This window comes from Cheilinus undulatus, linkage group 4, assembly GCF_018320785.1.
Source record: "Cheilinus undulatus linkage group 4, ASM1832078v1, whole genome shotgun sequence".
Classification (NCBI taxonomy): domain Eukaryota; kingdom Metazoa; phylum Chordata; class Actinopteri; order Labriformes; family Labridae; genus Cheilinus; species Cheilinus undulatus.
In genome coordinates this window covers 54702005-54728599 of record NC_054868.1, presented here as the reverse complement: position 1 = coordinate 54728599, position 26595 = coordinate 54702005, and the positions used below count along the sequence as shown (strand labels likewise).

Below are 26595 nucleotides of genomic sequence, written 5' to 3'. Positions count from 1 at the left end.
ACAGACTGATATTTGTACCAAATAGAGTAAAATACAATTCTGGGGCTTTCTTAAATATGTCCAAACAGTGTGGTCCAGCACTACAAAATAATGCAAGTAGATTTAATTTAGCCATAGTAAAAAATAAATTGGGGAAATTGTAGTTAAAAAATACATCAAAAAGCATGTATTTGTAAAAATGATGCAACATTTGTGGCTTCGCTAGCCGGCTAAGGGGAGTACTGTGTAATATTCTTTCTAGGGGCCTTAAATCACTAGCTACGCCCCTGCCCCACATGAACAATACTCACAATGCATTATGGGTGTTTTATTAACTTTCATATTGTTTGCTGTCTTTGCTTTTTTGGCCCCTAACTGCTCTTCATCTGGTTCCAGTCTGGCTTTTTAAATGTGGATTAAATAAGGACAGAGGATGGAGGAAAGGAAACTGGCACTCAAACAGGAGCTAGCCACAGTGGCTCACATTAAAGAGTCGTTTAGTAGAACTGACTCGTCCATGAACTGCTCATCAATACTCGTTCTCTCACCCTACAGGGTTTATTCTGCTGTTTCTCAGTGATGTTTCGAAGTCTTCATCTACAGGAGGAAGGTTATTATACAGAGGAGGAAACTCCAGTGTGCTATCAACAGAATAAACCCTGAGAGGGTGATGAGCCGTTCATGAATGAGCATCTAGTATGAGATAAATAAGTTCCTGTATGACAGTTATCGTTGCTCAGTGCAAAGACAGACTGTGGCGCCCCCTGCTGTTGTACAGTCTGATGGCAGTCGGCATAAAAGAGTGTCTGAAGCGTTCAGGTTTGCACCAGGGTGGGATGAGATGACGGCTGGTCGAGGGGGACCTCCAGTCAGCCTACAGTCTACAGACGGCCCAGTTCTACCCACCACAGAGCAGGCCTTCCTCACCAGTTAGTTGATCCTGTTGACCTCACCTTGACGCCAACCTACCAGCACAGCAAAGAGGACCGGTAAAGATCCTCAGGAGTCATTATAAACACGGACCCCCCTGAGTCTCCTCAGGAAGAACATCCTGCTCTGTCCTGTCCTGGAGGGGTGTCGGTGTTAAGGGTCCAGTCCAGCTCATCGTTTATGTAGACCTCTGGGTACTTTAATGACTCCAGTCTGGATGATACAGCTTCTTTTCTGCTGATTGGCTCATTTTCATCCAGCAGGTGGCGGTAATTCACACTTTAACTAGTAAGACAACCTCTATAGCAGGAAGAGAGGGAGAGAGCGATTTGGACTATACCAAGAACTCCTGAAGCCTAGGGAGGACAAACCGATCTAAAATAGCATACATGTCTCTGTTGCTTAAAACATCCTGGCTGTAAAACTTTATTATATGATAGTATAGTTATGATAACTAAATTAAAATGAACCTGATTCTTTCTTTAGTCTAAAACATTAACTGACGTGTTTAAACCCCCGCTGTGTCCCGGAATGGTCCTTTCCAGTGACAGTAGCAGCATGGTGGAGGAAAACTCAGCGTGGAAAAACATCAACAACGACTTATTTCTGGATTTATACGGTTATTCTTTTCAACAGCCACCTGCAGTTTAAGGTCTGAGGATATTAAACCGAGAAAGTCGAAGAAAATCAACAGAGTTTCTGTTTCAGAATGGTAAGCTGGCATTTTAACCATAGCTAACTTTGTTAGCTAGCAGAGCTAACGTTAGTACTGCATCTGTCAGTTAAAATAGAATAAACAGATAAAAACACGGATTAACCTTTATGTCATGTAGTGTTACAGTTACAGGCTTACACTGGGGTTGTTTTAGGCTTAACCAACACTGTTATTCATTTATGGCTCTGTTTTGTTGTTTGTTCCTCTGTTTACTCAATACTTTACTGTTAAAATCAATAATAATCGCTTTAAATAGTAAAATATTGAGTCAGGACTATTTTAGTCCATAACATATAAGCCACAACTAGATAGTTCAGGTAAAACATTTTGCTTCATGATCTAAGTAAAAATTATTGTCTGAAGCTGGTTTTAGGTTTTAGGTTGTCTATATTATTGATAGTGGGTTTCCTCCTCAATGCATCGTGTGTCAAACACAGTCTCTGCAAAAATGATCATCTCTGTTATTGTTAACTAAATGGTGACATATCTGTGTTATTTTCTGACCATGTAGAATAAAATGTCTTTGATTGTAAAAGCATCAGAACAAACAGCATCGCACTAAGGGCTGGACAGTTATTACTAATGAGATTAAATCCTACTGTCACTCATCCCTCTGTGACTAAATACCAGTTTAAAAGTTTTTATTTCCAGCAAAGACATTATGCATCACACAACATGAAATCATTTTAGTGGCATATTTTTACAATAGTGTTGTAAAAATCATTTGTATGCTTCTCTTGTTAAATATGAGAATTATATTACAATTATTACTCCCTTTAATACAGCAGGTCATATTCAGTTTGCAAAGTGAGTCAAAATCATCACAGTTAGATATATTTTTTTAAATTGTCCAGCCCGAGTTTAATCTAATATTGTGTTGGTTAAAATATAGAATGAATTTTTGCTTGTTTTTGTTGAAAAGTGCATTAGATCAGTGTTAAAATCGTCGACTAAAACTATGACTAAAACTATTCATTGACAGCCTTTTTTTCCCATGACAAAAACTAGACTAAGACTAACAAAAATAGATCTGTGATGAATAAAACTAGACTAAGACTAACAGAAATAGATCTGTGATGAATAAAACTAGACTTAGACTAACAGAAATAGATCTGTGATGAATAAAACTAGACTTAGACTAACAGAAATAGATCTGTGATGAATAAAACTGACAAAAACTAAGTTTAGTTTTCATCAAGATGACTAAAACTAGACTACAATGTAATATAGTTTTCGTCAGACATTCTAAATCTGTGATATTTCTCCACTGTGGGTAAATCTGTCAAAAACAACACATCTGTATCTATTCTTCCTCTCAGCTGTAGAAAGCAGGGACCCCAGGTTTGGCAGAGAACACACTACCATGATTTGGTACCAGATTTAGACAAGAGAATAAATGCTTGGACTAAATGTAAAGACTAAAATGTGAGGACTTTTATGGACTAAAACTAAAAAGGACAGAAATGACTAAAATGTGACTAAAACTAAAATGCATTTCATTTAAAGACTAAAACTAAGACTAAAATTAAAAATAGCTGCTAAAATTAACACTGCATGTGAGGAACTTAAGAAACTATCACATATTCAATCGCAACATTGGGTAAAAAAAATCACATTTAGATTATTTTCCCAAATCGTTCAGCCCTAATCGTACTGCAGTCATTCAGATTATTTGTCCCAAAAAGGCCACCATACTGCTTGTGAAAGCAGTGGTGAAAAGGTTTCAAAAGAGACAACAATGGGGTTAAAGTGGCAAAAATAAAATCTTATAGAAATGCAACAAGAGTAAAAATGTGAGGAAAATTGTAAAATGTGGTTAAAAGCCACAAAAATGGGTTGAGGAGGCAAAAACAGGCAAATATAAAAAAGCCAGAAAAACTTGTAAAAACAGGTCAAAAACTGGCAAAAATGAGTTCAAAGTCGGAACAAACGGCTAAAAGTCAAATACAGTTGCAGATTTTTTTAAATAGACAAAAATGGGGAACAGTGGCGAAAATGGGTTACAAAAATGCTGAAAGGGTACCAAAATGGGTGGAAAATGATGAAAAGCTGTTAAAAAGTGGCAAAACAGGTATAAAGTGTAAAAAGTAGCCAAAATTGGCTAGATGAAGTAGGAAAATGGGGTTCAAAAGTGAATTAAAAGTGGAAAAAATGAGCAAAGAGTGTGAAAAAGAGGCATAAATGAACAGAAACAGTGGTGAAAAGGGGTTAAAAAGCCCCTATTTCAAGATCCAGCACACATGCATTGATGTGATCAATAAATCATGACTGGAGGGACCATTCACAAGGTTTTAGTGTTGGAAAACTGCCCCTGAAAATGATTTTTGTGTTTAAATCTAATTGATTTTGATTTATGCTGTATAAATACAAATGAAAAGATAAAATGGTGCCACTTGGCAATCAAGACTGGAAAGTAAATGTATTTTCCAATAATAGATGAGAATAAATTAACCACCAACACCAAATGTGACATATAAGTAACATTTCCTATCCTTGACATCAGAGATGGATGTATTTTTTAAGTTATAAGTGTGTTGTACGTGGTCTACTGAGTCTGTGTAATGCCCCACCATAATTTTCCTATGAGGAGAAATGGGTGTGGGCTCTTATGGGTTGAAGCAATGCAGGCCTTTTGACAGTATTATCATGACATTAGGAGTTAATCTAGATTTCTCAGATGATGATAGAATTCGACAGAAACTGTCCCTTCATCTATGCCCTCCCATGTTTATGAAAGATTTTAAAAAACGTCTGGTGATTAGCCAGTCTGAAACAGCTGAGAGTTTTGCCACACACTTTCCCCAAACATGAATTTTGCTCCATGGCCTCCCTAACAATACTCAGAGATTTCATGTGTTTGTCTCTTTCAGCCTCATCGAAAGAAGAAATCGTTCATAGAGAAGAAGAAGGCCGTGACCTTTCACCTCGTCCACAGAAGTCAGAGAGACCCACTCGCTGCAGACGAGAAAGCCCCTCAGCATGTCCTCCTGCCTGCAGCCAAGGTACGGACTTACTGGATCTTTAGGTAGAGTCTAAAAAGTCTGCTCAGGGTCCAGTAACTGTGAAAAAACACCAGGAGTCTCCAGAGACAAACATCGTCTGTAAATAAAGGCAGAAATCCTCCTATCTGCTGATACCATGCAGATGATATTGTCTTTTTTATTATTATCTATATCAGTGATACTCAATGTGTGGCTCTTTTGTTTTTATATGTGACTCTTCTATGTCTTAATTCTAAATGTTATTCCCCCAGAAAACCTTAAAAATGGGAAGCTATTTTTTGCCCTTCTAACAATTTTTGCTATGGTTCTCCCATTCAAGCTACAGTTTGCCATTAAAAACCTATTTTTTTCGTATTTTTTTGGCCTTTTTGCAACTTCTTTTTGCTACTTTTCCCCATTTTTTTCACTTTTATCCCATTTTTGCTCTTTTCACCATTTTTTTGCCACTTTTTTTTGTCCATTTAAGCTACCTTTTGCAATTAAATATCCCTTTTTTTCCTATTTCTTTGCCCATTTTTGCAATGTCTTTTTAACACTTTTTCCCAATATTTGTCACTTTATTTCATTTTTTCCCTTTTTTTAAACCATTTTTTTGCCACTTTTTGTCCATTTAAGCTACCCTTTGCCTTAAATACCACTTGATTACCCTTTTCCCAATTTTTGCCTCTTCATTTTGCCACTTTTCTCCTATTTTTTCCCTTTTTCACATTTTTTTGCCACCTTTTTCCCCATTTAAGCAACCTTTTGCCATTACATACCACTTGTTTCCTATTTTTTTTGCCTTTTGCTGCCGCTCTTGAATGCTTTTTGTCCATTTGAGTAACTTTTCACACATTTTTTGTCACTTCTCACCCATTTTTGCTACTTTCTGATGATTTTAACACCCTTTCTCCCCATTTTTCGCACCTTTCACCCATTTTGTGCTGCTTTTTGACCATTTTTGCCACCTTTAACCTATTTTTATTGCTACTTTAAGCCGCTTTTGCCACTTTTCACTTCTTGGGTATTTTTCAACAGTTTGGCTCTTTGGTTGAGCAGGGTTGAGAAACACTGATCTAGATAGTATTTCAGCCTACCCTTTTAAAGCACATTTAGGAGAACATGAGGGAGAAAAGCTGTTAAAGAAGCACTCTAGCCACTCCCATTCATTCTTATCAGCGTGTAGAAATACCAGGAGAGCCACAGAGATGTTTGGCTATTAGAATAACAGGAGAGACAGAGTTCAGGTCAGTGAAGACGGATCATTTGTGCAGCGTCTGGACGCACGGACTAAAGTGATGTCACTCGTCTGAACGACCCCACTGAGCTCCTCCCACCAAAGATGAGACGATAAACCTTGCCAGCCTTGTCTCATAGATTTTTAACAGTTTTTATTCACTCATCTTGTCAGGCGGATGCCGAGAAGAGGCGAGCAGAGCAGAGAGAGTTTGGCGTTTTCTTCGACGATGACTACGACTACCTGCAGCACCTGAAGGAGGCGTCGGGCCCGTCCGAGTGGGTGGCTGCTGCGCCCTCGCAGGTTTCTCTACGTGATGAAGAAGACGAGGATGAAGAGGAGGAGGAAAGGGACAGTGAGAAGGCCACACCTGTAAGTTAACACCAGGATTTTTCTTTAATCGTTGAAATCTTTCAGAATATTTCCTGAGAACTTCAGTGTTTAAAAACATAAAAATATTTCTGATCTTAGAAAAGTTCCTTCATTTGAAAATTCAGTATCAGACGTATCAGGAGGCTTCTTGTGTTTTCATTAGTGATGTTTAGAAGATATTTCCTTGTATTTGATGGAAAATCTGCTGAAGAACTAAAGACTGAAGAAAGGTCCATTTGGACATTAATGCATACGGTTCCTGTCTTTATTTTTGTTTACTTCTATCCACACTGTGTTTACAGCTATGAAGGTTTCCCAGTAAGCCCCCAAACTCTTTATTTATGACAGGAGCTAAACAGATACAGGAAATCTCTGACATTTCTACACGGAGGGGTTTACAGTGAAGTAGAACAGAAAGGAGGACAGCTTTGGTTCTGATGTTTTTTCTGTATCGCCCCCCCTTTGACCTCAGATAACTTTACTGCAGGTAGAGATGTTTGTCATTGGTCTACGTCTTTATGAAGCTGGTCGCCGCTAACACAGGTCTGTTGAATAAAGAGAGCTGTGAAATGATTCCTGTTGTGATTTTTATAAACAGGCGTCCTCCATCAAGCTGCCATCCTCCGTGTTCGCCTCCGAGTTTGAAGAGGAAGTTGGACTTCTGAACAAAGCTGCTCCGATCTCGGGTAAGAAACCAGCGGTTAAAACGACCCCGTCCGTTAGAGCAGTGGTTCTCAACCAGAAGGGGTCTCCAGATTCCCTAAAAAAAACTAGGAATATTTGTAGAATTCCACTGTTGCCACTCTACACCAATTTTGCCAAATTTTAACCAGTTTTCATTAATTTTTCCCATAAATTTTAACACATTTTTATCATTTAACACCTATTTTTGTCCATTTTAAATCCTTTCCACCACTTTTTTCTGCCTGTTTCTGCCACTTCTAAACCAATTCTTGCCACATAAGCCAAATGTTGCCTCTGTTGACCCATTATTGCCACTTTTAACCCCATTTTACCACTTCTTATGCCCATTTTTTCCATTTTAACCCCATTTCACTATCTGATATGCCATTTTTTTCCAGTTTGACCAATTTCTGCCATTATCTACCTATTTTTTCTTTCTCAGTTAGCACTATTTTACCAGTTTATATTGATTTTTCTTCCTATTTCACCAGATTTCCACCCATTATTGCCAATTTTAAAGCTTTTTCAACCACATTTTAATTCCTACCACTATTTATACCCATTTTTGCCTTTTTTTTTTTATTTTTTGCTATTCTTATATAAATCTTGCCACTTCTAACCCATTTCTGCTACTTTTAAGATCCAACTTACCACCTTTTGGAACCACTGCTCTATAGAATGAATGGACACACATTCCCACAGAAACACTATTAAAGTAGATTAAGTAGATAAAGTAGGTTGATTTGAATATTACAGTCCCTGTTGGTGGAATGGTCAGGTGGCCAAATACTTTTGTCCATATAATGTATCATGAAGGAGTTAAGGCTCTTTTTCGACCTCTGGTGGTGACCAGGAGGAACTACAGCTCTTCAGAGATTTTTATCATGTGAATCCTAGTTTAATATAGTCTATTTAGCTTATTTCTACTGTTCTGTGGTTATTCAGGCTAGTGACAGTTCAGTGATGGTACTCTAAGGTTTAAACACAGATGTTTTAGGCTAAATCTCCTCTGATTTAGGCAGTAATGTCATCTATGGATCTGGTTATGGCATCAGCAGCACCACCAGAAGGCTGTAATGTGATTTTAAAAAGGGTTGGCTTTACAGCTGCTTTAACATTAATATGAATTAGATAACAGTTAAATAATGAAGCTGCACCATACCAGCAGTAATGTGTGTACAGAAGAGTGATAAAAACAGGCAGTAATCACAGTAAAGATTGGTCTCAGCTTTTGTCATCTTTAATGTAGCGTTCCATACAGCTTAAATGTTCCTACTGTTGTAAAAACTCGAGCGTTTCTCTCAAATTTAAACATCAGAGCTTGGGTTTTCTCCATTATTTATTTTTGTTTTTTCTCCAGGACCTCGGCTTGACATGGACCCGGACATTGTGGCGGCTCTAGATGAAGACTTTGACTATGATGACCCTGACAACATCCTGGAGGATGATTTTATCCTTAAAGCCAACAGTTCCAGTAGAGCCGTGGACTTGGAGTGAGTTATTTATCTTTATTGTCTAGAACTGAGAATCCTCACAGTTCCTGGGTTTTATGATTTACAGAATATTGTAGATTTACTGATCTAAACTCCTGGCTGCTTTTCTAGTGAGGAGACTTCTGAATAGAGCTGCACAATAAATCGCTGTGTCAGTCATGATGTTAGGCTGTGCAGTCACATGATTATGTAAAAGGCTGCAGTTATTTTATATTCAGTCATACTGTAACGGTTCACTAAAATGTCTGCAGAAAGGCTTTAACGTTAACAGTAGAGCCATGGACCTTTAGTTTTAAAAAAGGACAAACTTATCAGAATTGAGAAATACACACTTCTAAACCATCAGTCAGTCTTTATTTGGATTTCTCTTTTCATACAAAATAATGCAGTAGCCAGCCTTTACGCACTGATATGATAAATAAAACAAGTCCTCACCCTGGAATACACATAACGTTGGCAGATCTGTCAGGAATGGAGGATTGTGTAAGCAGAGGAACTAATGTTCTGAGGACATGTTATCTGGGGACTCATAATGAGGAAACACTGGAGTTAGGTATTAATGTAAAGACAAAAGTCTTTATAGTGTAGTGACTAAAATGAGCAAAATACAGCATAAAGGTGGGGGAAATGAGTGAAAAATAACTAAAATTGGCAGAAAGCAGCAAAAAGGTGGGGGAAATGAGTGAAAAATAACTAAAATTGGCAGAAAGCAGCAAAAAGGTGGAGGGAAATGAGTGAAAAATAACTAAAATTGACAGAAAGCAGCAAAAAGGTGGAGGGAAATGAGTGAAAAATAACTAAAATTGGCAGAAAGCAGCAAAAAGGTGGAGGAAATGAGTGAAAAATAACTAAAATTGACAGAAAGCAGCAAAAAGGTGGAGGAAATGAGTGAAAAATAACTAAAATTGGCAAAAAGCAGCAAAGAGATGGGGAAATGAGTGAAAATAACTAAAATTTGCAGAAAGCAGCAAAAGGGTGGAGGGAAATGAGTGAAAAATAACTAAAATTTGCAAAAAAAAAAAAAATAGCAAGGAGGGTTGAGTGAAAAGTGACTAAAATTGGCAAAAAGCAGCGGGGGGGGGGTGACATGTAATGGCAAGAGTCAATTTAAATGGGCAAAAATTGGCAAAAAAGAGAAAAAATGCAATTTTTCAAAAAGCAGGGAATAAGGGCAATAGAAATATACAGACAAACAATAAAGGTTGACAATTAAAGCCTACTGTATAAGTGTGGGAAACAAATTGCAATGGATAATTTATGCTTTTTCCAGGGAATCATATATCAAATTGAGACAAAAGAGCCACAAATCCTCAGTGAGCCCTGACTGCAGACCGCAGATCGGGGCGGAGCTCAACGCTGCTTAATGTCGGCATTTCATTGGCTGAGTTGAGTTCGGGGGGGGGGGGGGCTCAACGCCATTCCATTGGCTGAGTTGAGTTTGGGGGGCGGAGCTCAATGCCATTCCATTGGCTGAGTTGGAGCTCAACGTTGTTAGCGGTTTTTAGAAAGATATTTACTGATTTGCAGTATTTAGAAAAGTATTTACTGATTTGGAGTTTATGTAGATGAGTGGGATAGAAATTTAGGCATTTATTTAGCTGATCAGGAGGGTTTTTTTTTATTTTTTTGTAAGAGTGGGGGAGATACAGACACGAGGTTTCAGCTGTTTGTGGATGAGGGGAGGGACGAGGAAGACAGCTGGATCTATGAGCTGGATATGGTCCAGAGTAGATGGTTGTAGACAAGATGCTTTTTATGAAAGTCAGTCATGATAGTAACAGTCAGCCTCCTTACTTTTAAGATTCTCGCAGCTCTAACCTCTCCTTATGAATATTAGAGGATGCTACATTACAGCACGTCAGAACTTATGTTAGATAGCGACAACAGGGCTAAACCACAGGGTGAATAAACTCTTTAACCAACCAGTATAACTCATCACATATCATGTTAACATGTTTTTAAAAAAGAGCTGATACTCTAATAAACTCTTTAGCAAGAGTGACACACAGCTACCTATGTGTCTGTGTAACCTGCAGAGAGGATCTCATGCAGTGTCTTTGGATCAAACCAACTATGGGGAGAGGGTGGATGTTTTTGAGATTTGGATATAAAGCACAAGTAGAGGACTTACTTTGACTTGAAAAATATTAGAGATGACGGGACCATACTTAAAAACAGGGAGACAAGCGGCAGAAATTATTAGTCGGGAGTCGAGCGGGAGACGGTAAAAAAAGCAGTTGCAAAATGAAGTGAAGTTGTATGTAACGAGACTGAACACGATTGGTTTATGGAACGTTGAGATGGGTGGAGTCAAACGCCGAACGTTGAGCGCCGCCCGATCTGCGGTCTGCAGTCAGGGGCTTCTCCAAATCCTCACAAAAAAGCCACGTGTTGAGTATCACTGTGTTAGATGAATGCAGATGGTATGCTGGCTTTACAGAGCATCATGTTAGGACCTGTTGTACAGTTTGGTGCTTACTAGTACTTTTAGAAAATACACAAGTTTCATTAATGATAGAAAGTAATTCTTGTAGGTCATTAGGCTACAAGGTTATGGCAAACACACATTTAAATTAATAGCCTAGGCTATAGCCTTATACAGCAATGCATAACTAGGCCTACATATTCCTTACTTGCGCATTTATCTTGTCCACAATCCTTTGCCAAGCTGCATGTCTCACCTTCGCTGCAGCAGAGGTGTTGGATTTCAGAGTTACAGTGTTTTTGTAATTTTCAAACTCCTCTGTGACTGTTTGCTGCTCTGTTTGTGTGAAAAATGTCGCGCTTTCCTTATTATTCGCCATGAATTATGACAGACAGTCATGATTTCTGTTATCTACACTGCTCCCTTTCTATGTAGAACGGGCACGCGCAAGTGTCCTGATCACTCATGTCTGGTTCCAGTTAACGACACTGATTTAGCGCGATTCAGCCGTGGAGGAACGGACTTAGCCAGCCTTCAATCATCATGTTAACTGAATCAGGCTAAAAGGACATTAGCTCTGATTATTTGAACCACGTACGAGGAACAGGGCCCAGTTTGTTAAAATAAGTTAAAACAAAGAGAAGTTGGTGAATTCTAAAATAAGAGGATAAACTACTAAACATAACTCTGGAATTTAAAGAGTGAGATACAACCTAAAATGATCAAACTGATTAAGATGAGGATATAAAATGTAGTTAAAGGCAGGGGAGTCAGGTTCTGTGAAGAACTTGCGATCATTGTAAACAGAACGTGTCACTCATCCATGATTAAATCTTACATTAGAGAAATATTACAGTGAGCATTTTAAATCAACCTAATAATAGAGTTGAATGTCAAGTATTGATACATTTTTAAATACAGGTGAACTTTTTAGTGCTTGTGTGAAAAGCTGGCCTTTCCCACTCAGAGTGAAGCCCAGATTAGTGAGAAACACGGGTATTTATACTGATTATGCTTCGTTTTTTACATAATTTTAAAGGCAGAGACAATTATTCATAAACTATCAGATGACACTGACTGCCCCTTTTCTTCGTGATCTCTAACAGAGATGAAGATAATGATGATGATGATGATGATGAGTGGGAGGACACAGATGATGAAGGCGACTTTGACTCTGAGGGGGGTTTATCAGGCGACGAGGAGGGCGGCCGCGATCGAGAGTTTCTGTTCATGGACGAGGAGACGAAGAGCCGGTTCACGGAGTACTCGCTGACGTCGTCTGTGATGAGGAGGAACGAGCAGCTCACCCTCCTGGACGACCGCTTCGAGAAGGTGAAATATTCCAACTTCTTTTCTAGCTGTGAACCACATTTGTATTTCAGTATTGGAATGAATGAATTAGTCAATTTCAGCATATTTTACATCAGCAAGGATTGTTGGGTTGTGCACCCCTGTGGAGTGTGATGTTATGTATTAAACTGTCGTTTTAAAGAAGAATGCATTTGTTAAAGATTGAGACTCTTCTTTGTTTGTCTTTGGTTTCAGTTTTATGAACAGTTTGATGATGATGAGATCGGTGCTCTCGATAACGCTGAGCTGGAAGGATTCATTGAACCGGACAGCGCCCGCCTGGAGGAGATTATCAAAGACTACTTCATACAGAAAGAGAAGGAGTGAGTATCACCGCAGGGACCCAGGCCTTGAACTGAGTACATTGAACCCAAAGTCTAGTTCCATGTGATCAGTGTAGTCTTTGGCCTGATTCATGAGTTCTCAGGCATGTGAATGCAACTGTGCCTGGTTACCAGGTACTCATCAATGAGTAGAGCTGTAGAGTCAACTCTAAACATCTCCTGTCTCTAAAACAGTCATAGCTGTGCAACACAGGCCACTTTCATCCTCTGAGCTGATCGGTAGATGTTAAAGTAGGAATAGCGTCAATAATAATTAAAAACAACACATCATGGAGCATAAGCTTAGACTGATCTTAGAGTCTCTTCTTTTTTTTCTTGGTAAATTTACAAACAAACTACAACACTTAATCTCTCTATCTCACACATACCAGCAAACTTTCCTTAATGCTGACTGTCCTTGGCTGGCTACTTTGGGGAAAGTGGATGGCAAGCTTCACTTTCTTTGGTTGCAAAAATGGAGGGAAAGGCCCAAACATCCCATGATTCACAAACATTTTGTCCCTTGCCTTTAGAGATGATGTCATCCGTTTATGTTTATCAAACATTCCATTGTTGCCTTTGAAGATGATGTCATCTTTTGAAAGTTATAAAAAGTTCCATCCTTGCCTTTACAGGTTATTTCATCCATAAAAGTTTATCAAACATTCCATTTTGCCTTTGAAGATGATGTCATCTTTTTAAGCAATTTAAACATTCTGTCAAGTTTGCCAAATATTCCGACCTTGCCTTCAAAGATGAAATAATGCTATAAAGCTTATAAAACATTTTATCCTCTCCTTTGAAGATGATGGCGTCCTTTAAAGCAATTTAAACATTCCGTCGTTGCCTTGAAATTTGACTTCATCCTTTGAAGCTATTAAAACATTCCGTCCTTGTCTCTGAAGTTGATGCCATCTTTTAAAGTTTGCCAAATATTCTGTCCTTGCCTTCAAAGATGATGTCATCCTTGTAGGTTTTAAAACATTCCATCCTTGCCTTTAAAGATAATGTCATCCTTTAAAGCAATTTAAACATTCCGTCCTTGCCTTCAAAGATGGCATCATGCGTTAAAGCCATTAAATCATTCCGTCCTTGCCTTTGAAGATGATACAATCCATTAAAGTTTATCAAATATTCCATCATTTCCTTCATAGATTATGTCATCCTTTGAAAGTTACAAAAAGTTCCATCCTTGCTTTTGAAGGTTATTTTATCCATTCGATTTTATTTAACAGTCCATTGTTGCCTTTGAAGATGATGTCATCCTATAAAGCAATTGGAACATTCTGTCCTTGCCTTCAAAGACAACGTCATCCTTTGAAGCTATTAAAACATTCCGTCCTTGCCTTTAAAGATGATGCAATCCTTTAAAGTTTGCCAAACGTCCTATCGTTGCCTTTGAAGATGATGTCATTCTTTAAAACGTATGAAAAGTTCCATCCTAGCCTTTGAAGGTTATTTCATCCATTGAAGTTCATCAAACATTCCATTGTTGTCCTTGAAGATTGTGTCTGAAGTTTTTCAAACATTCTGTCTTTCTAACCAGCTGCATGTGTATCACCACCTACAGTACCCAGGCTGGGACCTAACAGCCAGACCTGATGTGAAGATAGCCTGTAGTTGATCTCTAATGATGTTTTCAGTGCTGAGATGTTTGATATAAACTTCAGCTGCTGTGATGATGCTTCATCAGATGATGATCTTTATTAATATCACTGTTATTGCTGTTATAGTTAAACGCAATTAAAGAAAAGACAAAGCTGACTATTTTCTTCTTGGTGGTCTAGATCTCTGCGGCCTGATGATCTGGGTCCAAAAGAACTTCCTGTCCTGAAGGAGGACGAGGAAGATGACGAAGAGGAAGAGGAGATGGAGATGGTGGTGATGGGGGCTCCAGAGGAGAAGTGGGACTGTGAAACCATTATCAGTGAGTTTAATTCAGACTTCCCTTACAGCACAGTATTAGTCAGCTGTAGGATGTGCTCTCTAGGTTTTATGGAGGTGGACTTCCCCTCAGAGACTCCAAAGTAGAAGTGGAAGTCTAAAAATACCGCTCTGCAGTTTTGGTTTGAGTGAAAACCATGACTCAGAGTAACAACATGGCCTGAGGAGGGTAAAGAGAAACTGTATGACTGTATGACTGTGTCTTCTGGTTTTTTTAAACTAATGTTTAAATGACAAAATAAAAGAAGTCTGATAGCCGAGCTCTGACTAGAAACAAAACTGGCTGAGTCTGTTTTGTTATGAGAGCATCCAAAGGTTGAAACTTTATGATGGAGGCAAATCTTATCAGGTCTGTGTTTGACTCGGACAGCCAATAATAAAATAGAACTCAGAATTTAAAAGTGAAGTATGAATCCCACGGCTTTAAAGGCCAGAGCACAGAGTCTGAGGTTGGTTCAGTTTAGAAGTCTGATGTTTTAATCATGTGTGACTGAAAATTTGAACCTTGATTTTCAGAGCAGGTTGGATTTTTACGTGTTTTTCTCTTCAGTTGATTCAAATCTACTCATATTAGAAACCGTTTTAGTGAAGCTCAGGAATGATGTAACTTCCTGTTGATGAAGCATTTCATAATAAAAGCTCCCAGGGCAGATATGGCTGTTTTTCTAGCTCTTCAGGTGAATTGATGGTCTCGTGGTCTCGCGGGGGAGGCCTTCGACTGGGTCCAGAGGCCTCCTAAACAATATGCAATACTAACACTATCATACTTTATGACCTTTGAACTCTCATTTTACTAGCAGCTTACAGCCCTGCTCAGTGTATTCTGTCTCTTCCTGCTTTACTGTAACTCAGATACAGTAAGAAGGCTCTCTGTAGGGTAAAGCCTCATTTCTTCTGCACATTTGCACTAATCAACTATCTTAAATCACCTCTCTCATGTAAATCTTCCCACATCCTCAGGTTTTATATTTATGGTCATCTTTGCACATCTTGCAACTGTACTCTTAATGCATGTGGACTCGAATATACTGGAAATTATACCCAACAAGAGCTTGTACGTCGTCTTAATTTCTTGTACTTATTTCAGTTTTTTGTTCAGTTGTGAGAGCAGAGCTAACCAGAGTCTGATTCCTTGTTGTGTAAACATACTTGGCCATTGAAGCTGACTCTGATTCCATGCAGTAGATAAAGTAGAGTCCAGGACTAACAGACTCCATCTGTTGAGTTGTTCTTATTTCTTCTCTCTGTCTTCTTCAGGCACGTACTCCAACATCTACAACCGACCAAAAGTCATTGAGGAGCCTTCAAAGGTAAGAGAGACTCCCCTGTTTTTACCCTCCTGTCAGATTTGAAGTTTGTAGAAGCGGTTTGAGACCAGGAGGAGGAGCAGGTTGGGGCAACACTCACAGTATGAAACAAAAGACTGGGAAAGAATGAGACAAAGAAAGAACAGTTTAAGCCAGACAAAGCTCCGGATAAAGTCAAGAACAAACACGCATCCATGCAGAACAGGATGTTAAAAGGGACATATTATGCAAAATACACTTTTCAGGCTTTTCTAACACATATGTGCCCCTGGCCTGTCCACAATCCCCTCAAGAATCAGAAAAATGCATTTCCCTCTCCCCCTCTCTTTCTCCAGCTTTCAGAAAATGTGTGCTGAAACAAGCCGTTCTCAGATTTTTCCCCTCATGATGTCATGTGGGGAGTTAGCCCTGCCCCCAGGTTCGGTTCGGTTGGGGGGGGGGGCGCAATGCTGGTTAGCTAAGTGGGTTACCCTGCTAACTTTGGTCTGGGAGATTGATGGTTCAAATCCATCAGGTCCGAAACTTTGGATAAAAGTGTCTGTAACATTGTACCATCAGGAGAGCCACATCTATTTCCTGAGAGGGGCGGGATCAGGGGCGGAGTCAGACAGATCAGTAACATTCAAAGCCACAGACACAGAAACAGCTCGTTCTGAGCAGGGCTGAAACAGAGGGGTTTTTAGACGTTCAGAAATACTATACTGAAGTGTTTTTTTCAGGCATGTTTAGGGGACCTCTGAGATCTATATAAACTTGTTTTAAAAAGAAAAATATGTGCCCTTTAAATCAAGTTAAGTGAAGGAGGTATAAAATAAATGTCATAGAATTGTTGAAGTTAAAATTATGTTTTTTGAACAGTATTACTGTAAGGTTTCATCCCTAAAAAGGAGCAGTACAGTTGTTTTACAGTACATTTATATGACACCATGTGTCAGAGCTGACTCATGACTCGTCATCGCCGTAAAGAAGCTGTAAATAAAGGAGTTTAAAAAAAGCCAACAGAGCTTAGTACAATGTTGGGAAAGTTAAAGGGCATACTTCCCTGGAAAACATTTCCTCATCAGGCAGTTAGATGCATCTCTGAGCAAATTCAGATTTAAAATACCAAAACATTTAAACATCAGTGAGCCAGATGATGCAGTTCCACTGTTTTTAAGAATCCAGTTGCTCTCCAAGTGTCCTTGTCATTTTAAAATCATAATACAACATGATGGACATTTTTCAATTTCTACTTCTACCTCCTATAAAGGATAGAAACAGCCTGGTGTTAGGAAGGGTGGAAATTTAGAGTCGAAGTTTAGAAATTTTTATTTCAAGTAAAACAGTAGAAAAAGTGTCATCTGTGTTAAAGATGTAGCCATAAAAATGCAGAAAATATAAATACAGGAACGAGGCAGAGTCTGAGAACATTTAACTCTAAATCAACCCTCTGGTTTCTTTCAGCCAAAGCCGATCCGTGTGTCACAGAAGACGGGAATCCCTCTGGACGTCCTTCCTGCTAAAGGTCTGACCAACAAACAGGTGGAGAGGATGACCAGGATCAACGACTCAGACCTGCCCCGAGTCTCCACACAGCCCCGGGACAAGACGGAGAGCAAAGAGGAGAGGAAGGCGAGGAAGCAAGCCGTCAAGGAAGAGCGCAAGGTGAGTAAGAGAGATTCTACACAAACAGTCCTCTAAAAACCAGACCCAAGTCCTGATAGTTGGTTCCATCAACTCTGAAGTTTTTGTTTATTTTATAAAACAAACAAAATCATCCTGACGTGTCATAGAAGAATGAAAAGTCACTAATCCGCTTCATCGGTGCGTGTTCACGTGTGGTTTGAGCAAACGTGATTGATGGTGACCTGATAACATCAACAAACAATCTCACTGTGGGCATCACGCTTTGATTGGAATCTTTCTAAATCCTCTTTGGTAATAATCAGCTTTTTCTCACCCAGCCTATCGAGTCAAGCCCAGGAAAGGAGGGGAGGAACGAACACAAAAACAGGAACATCTCCTGTGAAGGGGGGGTGGGGGGGGGATGAGGAGGAGTATGGGAAAAAGGAGAGATGGGATGAGTGGGAAAGCTAAACCAACCATTAAAGTAAAGACATAACAAGCAGAGCTCAACAGAAGTAAAGATCCTGTTCTCTTTCTCCATACTGGATTTGATTATTGACTAAAACGCCAGAACAAACCGTGGTAAATTTACCGCCAGGTACCCAAGGGAGAAACGGCAGTAGAAGCTCCTTTAGAAGACACAAGTTTGTATGATATCAACCTTATTTGTAGAAACACGGGTTATTCATGATCTCAAGGAAAGAATTGCACTACCCACAATGAAACAGCCTAGTCATGGCAGTTCTTTGTTCGCCATGAAACAGGAAGTCGTTTTTTTCAGTCTCAAAACACTGGTGTAGATATGATGTTTACTTAACAGTTTTACTGTTTTATAACATCAAATCCTCTTCCACCCATAATCTGTCTTTAGTCTCAGGAAGTTTTTACCCTTTATGTTTAAAAAAGTAACTTCCTTGATAGGGAGAGCCACTTAGTTTTGTTCATGGGTTTGTTTTTGTCAGCTCTCTGTTAACAGTAAAATCAGTTCTATCTGAATCAGATGAACTTCCCCTGAGGGCTTAATTCAAGAAGAAATCATTAGAATTTTTTTACTTTTTTCTAAAATTGATCAATCCGCCTTTTTTAATAATGTGCTTCGATTCTTCACTCTTTTTTTCTGCCTTTTTAAAATACTTTAAAGTTTTGGTGGAAATTGCTATGTACATAAACTTTTCTAGGAGACTTGTGCTAATATTCCCCTTTTTTTGTTTATATTTGTTTATCCTGTTTGGCTGTTTATAAGTAGGTTCAGATAGATGATATATTCTGAGTGGTTTAATGTTTCCCAGGAAGCTGTTTGTCTTATTGTGAAGGTTTTAGTAACAAGCTTCCTGTGGTCCAGCGCTGAAGACTGCTTGTCGTTGTCTTACCTGATTGAAAGAACTTGAAAGGACATTTTTGAGTGTTGACTTCAGTTTTCTTGTAAGATTCAAGGCTCTAACAGTGCTTAAAGACTAAAAAACTACTTCCTGTTTCATGACAAACAAAAAAAATCACCATGATGACATTTTTTTTATATGACATGAGCTTAGGCTGACTTGACTCATTGGGAGTTGTATAAAGGCTTCAAAAAACTTTAACTACAACTTTAATTTACATTTGTGGTTAGATTTTAAAATCTTAATTAATCTTAATTTTGAGAGACTGAGATTTTTACCATCAAACAGACGTAATAAATCCCTGCAAATGTCAAAGTTATTCTGTTTGCAGTTGCCAGCTGCAGTCCTTTTTGTGGGATTATTTCATTGAAACATGGGTGTCCAAACTCTTCCCACTGAGGGCCACACACAGAAATATAAAAGGATGTTGGGGCCACTTTAATATCCACAAGGTGAGGTACATGAAGGTTTGTAAAACCAAAATAATGTAAGTAAAGATATGCTTAGTGTCTGACTATGCCTAAATGACTAGTTCAGTCAGGAATCACACTTGATTTGTGGTCATAAATATTTTTTTATTATCAGTCATTGATTAGCACTTGTTGCTGTTATTTATATTTGGTGGTGTGGCTGTTCATGGATCCCCCTGCCCTTCCATGAGCTTACACGGGGAAGTGTCCAGCAGGAACAGCATGCTTTCAGGAAAGGCTGAGGCAGGGAGAGAAGCAGCAAAGACTCCAGAGCACAGAATGACACCGATCAAGTCAGAATGAAGGAGGAGCTGGGTCGGAGGAGGGTTGCAAGCGCAGCTTTCAGAGAGAGCAGGGGGGTGGGGGCTGGAGCCTATCCCTGCTGTCATTGGGCGAGAGTACTTGGGTGGGGTACACCCTGACCTGGTCGCCAGTCAGTCACAGGGCTGACATATATAGACAGACAACCAGGCACGCTCACATTCACACCTGCGGCCAGTTTAAAGTCACCAATTACCCATGTCTTTGGTGGTGGGAGGAAGCCGGAGTAACCGGAGAGAATCCATGCATGCACGGGGAGAACATGCAAACTCCGCACAGGAAGACCCTGACCAGGAAGTGAGCCAGGGACCTTCTTACTGTGAGGCAACAGCGCTAACCCCTGCACCGCTGTGCAGCCCAGTGTTAATTTCGCCGACTTAAACTATGACTAAAAATGTTTGTCAACAGCCTTTTTTTCCATGACTAAAACTAGACTAACAAAAATAGATCTGTGATGACTAAAACTGACAAAAACTAAGTTTAGTTTTAGTCAAGGTGACTAAAACTAGACTAAAATGTAATGTAGTTTTTGTCGGACATTCAAAGTCTGTGAATCTCTGGTGGTAAATCTGTCAAAAACAATACATCTGTATCTATTCTCTCAGCTGTAGAAAGCAGGGACCCCAGGGTTAGCAGAGTGCAGAGAACACACTACCATGATTTGGTACCAGATTTAGGCAAGAAAATTGAGGCTTGGACTAAAAGTAGAGATTAAAATGTGAGGACTTTTTATGGACTAAATCTAGACTAAAATGTTTTGAATTTTCGTCAACTAAAACTAGAGGATAGAAATGACTCAAATGGGACTAAAACTAAAATGCATTTCATTTAAAGACTAAAACTAAAATCAGAAATTGCTGCCAAAATGAACACTGGTGACGCCCCTCCAAAATCTACCATCAGATTAAATTATATAAAACTGCTGTTGCTGTTTGGCTTTAATGTAAAGGTGTGACCTTACCTGAACATCCTACCTGCAGTCTCATTGTGGAGTTTTTTTTTATTTTTTAACTTCTGGAACCAGAGTCTCTGACAGAGTTGGCGGTCACTGAGCTCTACCAACCACAGAGTTAAAGACTGACCTAAACCTTGTTCTCCAGTGTGTTAACTTACCTCTGTGTGTTTGAACAGGAGCGGAGGTCGGAGAAGAAGGCAAACAAGGTGGCGTTCAAAGAAGAAAAAGCCCGCCAGGAAAAGCAGCTGCTGAACCTACGAACGAACATTCAAGGACTAAAGCTTTAGCAGTGCTCGAACTGCACAGACTTTTGTACTATTTCCTGTTTAATCAGAGGACTTGCTGCTCGCCGCTGCAGAGGAGACGTTCAAAAACGATCCGGGGCGAGAGGACGGACCCGTGAGGGCGGGATTCTCTCTGGTTTCCCAGATGAAGCTCACATAGTTTAAAATAAGAAGTTTATCTAGAGCAGTGGTTCTCAACTGGTGGGTCGGGAAGCTCTTTTCAGTGGGTCACAGATGTCTGCCTGGGGAAAAAGCTTGCACCAAATTGTCTACAAGACTCTATAAAACATGCATGCTTTGTCCTGTTTCATTGTTTTGTTATACCTTTTTTACCGTCTTAGGCCCAAGCTCTACTATTTTTTTATCAAATATATCTGGTCAACCAAAAAAATCTCCCAAGATTTGGGTCGCAGTTCTCCTTGAGGAGTTGATGGTGAGTCCCGTGACACAACCAGTTGAGAACCACTGATCTAGGGTTAACCAGCCGAGCTCATCATGCTGCAGCAATCTAAAATAAACCTGCTCATAGTAAAAAAGAGGTCTGATTTATTCTTGTTTTCTGATCAAATCCTCATAAAGAACCTCAACTTTTGGCATTTTCTAGAGTCTTCTTGTGCACCTGCTCCATATAAAAAGATTTTTTTGTAGATATTTCCAACAGTATACAGGAGTAATGTGAGGATTCAAAAATATACACTGCCTGGCCAAAAAAAAAAGTCGCCACCAAAAAAAGGTCACACACTCTAATATTTCGTTGGACCGCCTTTAGCTTTGATTACAGCACGCATGCACTGTGGCATTGTTTCGATAAGCTTCTGCAATGTCACAAGATTTATTTCCATCCAGTGTTGCATTAATTTTAATATTGATGATGGGAGAGTCTGACCACTGCACAAAGCCTTCTCCAGCACATCCCAAAGATTCTCTATGGGGTTAAGGTCTGGACTCTGTGGGGGCCAATCCATGTGTGAAAATGATCATGCTCCCTGAAACACTTGTTCACAATTTGAGCCCGATGAATCCTGGCATTGTCATCTTGGAATATGCCCGTGCCATTAGGGAAGAAAAAATCCATTGTTTAAGAAATGAGAAGTTACTCATTGCATCAGCTTGGGTTAAATAACTTGTTGCCAGCTGAAAGATAATCTCCCATGCAGTAATTATCCATTAGGAGGCTCGTACCTATTTGCTAAGTTAAATCCAGGTGGTGACTTTTTTTTTTTGGGCCAAGCAGTGTATGTTGTACATAGTATTCTAATTTCAACTCAGATTGGGCCGTATCCGGTTTTACCTTCCTTCCTGGTTTTAATCCTGGTGGGTCAGGACCGCTCTGGGTGTACGGGTACTCAGATGTCCTCCATCAGAGATGTTTGTTAGGTTAATTGGTGGCTAAATTGCCCGCAGGTGTGAGTCCTGTCTGTTAGGCTATGTTCACACTGCAGTTCAGTGACCTGAATCTGTTTTTATTCTGACAGTGTGAACAGTGCAAGCCACATTGAATCTTTCAGTTCAGATTCAGGCCACTTTCGTATGTGGTTTTAAATCAGATTCATATCTGATCTTTTTGAAGCGCAGTGTGAACAGGCAAACAAAAAAACAGATCTGAGAAAAGACCAGAATTGAGCATTAAGGCTTGCAGTGTGAACGTAGCCTTAGACTAGTGACTAGTCCATGGTTTAACCCCACCTCTCGGCCAATGAGGGCTGAGCTTTTCCTAGAAAGTTTGGTCTCACTTTGTGTCCTAATGTAGAGATGAGATGTTTGTATTTATAGTAAATGAACTTTCGTGGCTTACCCTACTCTCAGGGAAGCTCTGATCCAGACTACAACTACCAAGAGTAAAAATGACTAAACTAGTTCTGTTCAACCCTGCTCAACCAAAGAGCCAAACCACTGACAAATATCTTTGCAAGAGCCACAATCTAAGTGGTAAAAAAATTGCAAAAATTGGTTACAGTAGCAACAAAAATATATTTAAAGTGACAAAAAATGAGGGGAGAGTGACTCAAATGGGCAAAAATCAGCAAAGAGGGACTTCCGGTGGCGCCCTACACAGTATGGCAGCTTAGAAACAGAGCTCCGGTACCAGCTGTGAGTTTTCCCCTAATATAGAACTCGAATCCATTTAAAAGTGATACATTCGGACCTAACAATGAACGGGGACAAAATCAAGAAAGGAGGATATGGGTTGAGAACCTACACCGAGCGAGAAATTGACAAAGAAGTCGTGGCTAGCGAGGGGTTAGCAAAACAAGATGGTGGTGCTACTGAAAACGAAACTGTGGACTCGATCCGTAAGGTGGCGAGTGAAGCAGTATCTACGGGGATGGCAGCACTCCAAGCGATCTTTCGGGAGGATATTAAAAAACAAATGGACGAATTCGCGTCAGAAATTAATAAAAAGATACAACAAACAAGACCGATGGTACAGTGAAACGCATCGGTGAGCTGGAGAGGAGAATGGCAGACACGGAGCGGTGGGATATCGGAGTGAAAGATGCCTTAACGCAGCTACTGAGTGATCAACGAGCAATGCAGGACAAAGTGGCAGACTTGGAAGGACGCTCTCGGCGCAATAATATTAGGATCTATGGTGTCCCGGAGGAAGCTGAGGGCACGTCTGTTGCAGTGTTTGTGGAAAACCTCATCAAGTCAGAACTTGGAGCTGATCTTGGCCCGGACTGTGACTTGGGGATTGAACGGGCTCACCGAGCCTTGGCGCCAAAACCACCCGCAAGTGCCACGCCACGGTCTATTGTGGTCCGGTCCCTTAAGTTCTCGGTTAAAGAGAAAATACTCTACAATGCATGGAAGAAGGAGCTTCGTGTTCAAAACAAACGAGTGTACTTCGATCATGATTACGCAGCAGACGTGCAGATCAGGAGGAAGGAATATAAACCAGTTAAAAGGGCACTGAAAGAAAACGGAATATGCTTTCAAACTCCTTTGAGGAAAATCCGCATCTTTTATGAGTCGGGCACGGTCCAGCACAAGCAGCAGAGGACCTGCGGAAGCGAGGATTCACGGTGGGTGAAGTAAAGCAAAGCACCAAGAAGAAAGCTGTAACGGAGGAGATGCTGGCTCGACTTCTGCCGTGGGAAACGACCGACAACCGACACGACGGAGAAAAGGACCGGTTCCAGCGGCAGGTTCGGGAAAAACTGAAAGGATACCGTAGAACGGAACCGGGAGCAGCAGCAGAGGATGAGTGAGGCATGGACTATTCTGTATAGAGTGAATATGATGGTGAGAAAACTTGGTTTACGTTTGTTTTGGATTCGAGGCTGCTCTACTATCACCAGAGATCGAGTCAGTGACATTTAAAATAACCCTATCCTACCCTTTCTATTTGTACAGGCTGTATATAGAAATATGTATAGCTCTTTTCTTTATTAACGGTGGAGGCTGGTACCTGTCGCCAACAAATAAATAGCCACACACTTTACCTAGTAGATGAGGGGCCCCACCCCGTGGCCATCCCCCCTCACTGTTCGAGGTGACACAATTCCTGTTTTGTTGGAAGCTCAGTTCTTTGTTTTGTATTATAGTTCGGCAGGTATCTTTTCTTATGTTTTCCTTTCTGTTTTTGAGGTCTGGAAGGTCACAGTGGTAAAATTACAAACAAAAACATTTAAATGCAGTTATAATGTCATTGAATGTTGATGGGCTAAATAATCCGATTAAAAGGAGTAAAATGATGTCTAAAACAAAAAAGGAGAGGATAAACATTGCATTCTGGCAGGAAACACATCTTTCTGATGTCGAACATGATAAATTGAAAAAAACAGGCTTTAGAAACACCTTCTTTTCATCTTATAGGAATGGAAAAAAAAGAGGAGTTGCCATTTTAATCTCAAACTCAACTCGCTTTGAATTTTTATCAGAAATAAGAGATAAAGAGGGTAGGTTTGTCCTAATAAAAGGGAAATTAGATGAAAAGGAAGTGACACTGCTTAATGTCTATTCTCCTCCTGGGACTGATATTTGTTTTTATAAAAAGCTCTTTAACCTGATTGCTTCGGAGACGGTTGGGACCCTGATATGTGCAGGAGACTTTAACATGCTTCTAAACCCTTCCCTAGACACTAATAGGAAAAGAAAGAGGAACTCAACTGAAAAATGTATAAATAGGATTTTAAAAGATTTGGGATTGGTTGATGTGTGGAGGTCCATGCGTGGATCATCCCCAGGGTATACCTTTTATTCTGCTCGGCGTACGGCTTATTCGAGATTGGACTACTTTTTTATGTTTAAAAAAGATATGCATCGTCTGAAAGATTGTAGAATAGGCCAGAGAGACCTCTCGGATCATTCTGGTGTTTACTTAACATTACATTTAGATGGCAGACGACGTAAAACACTATGGAGGTTAAAGACTGGAATGCTAAATGACACTCCTTTCAGAAATGCTATGGTGAAAGACCTAAATCTTTATATGCAGGATAATAACAATGGGGAGGTGAATCCTTGTATATTGTGGGATGCCGCCAAAGCTGTTCATAGCCAGAATAGCTTTATTGAAAAAAAATAAAACTATTAACATTGCAGGAAAAACTGAGAGATTTAGAAAAAATGAGCATTACTAATAAGGATCCATCTACAACACAATAAATCAGAAATGTGAAACAGGAAATAGATCAAATATTAAGCGAGGAAGTTGAGAAAAACATTAGGTTTATGAAGCAAAGATATTATGAAGCAGGCCCAAAAGCTTCTAAACTGTTAGCCTGGAGGCTTAGAAAACAACAAGCAAACAACTGCATTCATAAGATTAGAGACCCGGCAACAAATAAGATTACTAGCAACTTAGATGATATACAAAAAGTGTTTGAGACGTACTACAAGTCCCTTTATTCACAGTCAGAACAGCCAAATAGACAAACCATTAATGAGTTCTTGAACTCCCTAGACCTTCCTATGCTAGGTAAAGAAGCTAACGATAAACTTAGCCTACCAATAACAGCAGAGGAGATAGAGAGGGCTATCTCAAGTCTGAACACTAATAAATCTCCCGGTACAGACGAGTTTCCCCCAGAATGGTATAAATCAATGAGAAATCACCTACTCCCCTTATTAGAAGCATGCTTTAATTTTATATTGAGGGAGGGATCTCCCCCTCCCTCTTTGGGAGAGGCTTTTATATCGGTTATCCCCAAAGAGGGAAAGGATAGGATGGATTGTCGGGGATACAGACCTATAAGCGTCTTAAACACAGATTATAAATTATATGCAACTATCTTAACAAAGAGGATGGAGGCAGTAAAGCCTCTGTTAATCGATGAGGACCAAACGGGTTTTATAAAGAACAGACAAACTCAAGACAATAAAAGAAGAGCATTACATGTAATTGAGAAAATACATGAAGGAAAAATTAGCTCTATTATTCTGAGTTTGGACGCTGAAAAGGCTTTTGATTCCGTCAGGTGGGAGTTCCTCTTCCTTGTTATGAAAAGATTTGGTTTTAGCCTGAATTTCATTCGATGCATACAGGTACTTTACTCCTCTCCTACTGCAAGAATAAAGATAAATGGTAGTCTCTCTAACTCTGTAACCTTGCAAAGGGGCTGTAGGCGGGGCTGCCCTGCCAGCCCTAGCTTCTTCAACTTGTTTATTGAACCTTTGGCCCAAATGATTCGACAGGATAAAGAATTAAAAGGAATTATGATGGGAGGAGAAGAATATAAAGTGAGTCTGTACGCAGACGATGTTCTGGTCACGCTTGTGGACCCAGATACAGGTCTGCCTTTACTTCTGAAAAGACTTGAAACATACGGTCTATATTCAGTTATGTTTTTAATGTTCATAAAACTCAGGTCATGATATTTAATTATGCCCCATCAC

The 26595-nt window shown here is 39.7% G+C and overlaps 1 protein-coding gene across 1 annotated transcript; it reads left to right on the top strand.

The window, feature by feature from the left end:
- Nucleotides 1–1432: 1432 nt before the first annotated feature.
- ltv1 (LTV1 ribosome biogenesis factor) lies at nt 1433–21290 on the top strand. The gene is made up of 11 exons (XM_041784259.1): nt 1433–1621; nt 4495–4626; nt 6017–6214; nt 6813–6900; nt 8259–8391; nt 11923–12148; nt 12362–12489; nt 14277–14416; nt 15691–15743; nt 17184–17384; nt 20647–21290. Exons 1-11 carry the CDS (start codon nt 1619–1621, stop codon nt 20755–20757), a joined length of 1413 nt encoding a protein of 470 aa, XP_041640193.1. The 5' UTR covers nt 1433–1618; the 3' UTR covers nt 20758–21290.
- The last annotated feature ends 5305 nt before the right edge of the window (nt 21291–26595 follow it).

Bases quoted from the DNA above. Each gene is read 5' to 3' on its own strand.
- ltv1 (XM_041784259.1), top strand. The intron at 4,627-6,016 runs GTACGGACTTAC...TCATCTTGTCAG, and splicing joins TCCTCCTGCCTGCAGCCAAG to GCGGATGCCGAGAAGAGGCG. The intron at 6,215-6,812 runs GTAAGTTAACAC...TTTTATAAACAG, and splicing joins ACAGTGAGAAGGCCACACCT to GCGTCCTCCATCAAGCTGCC.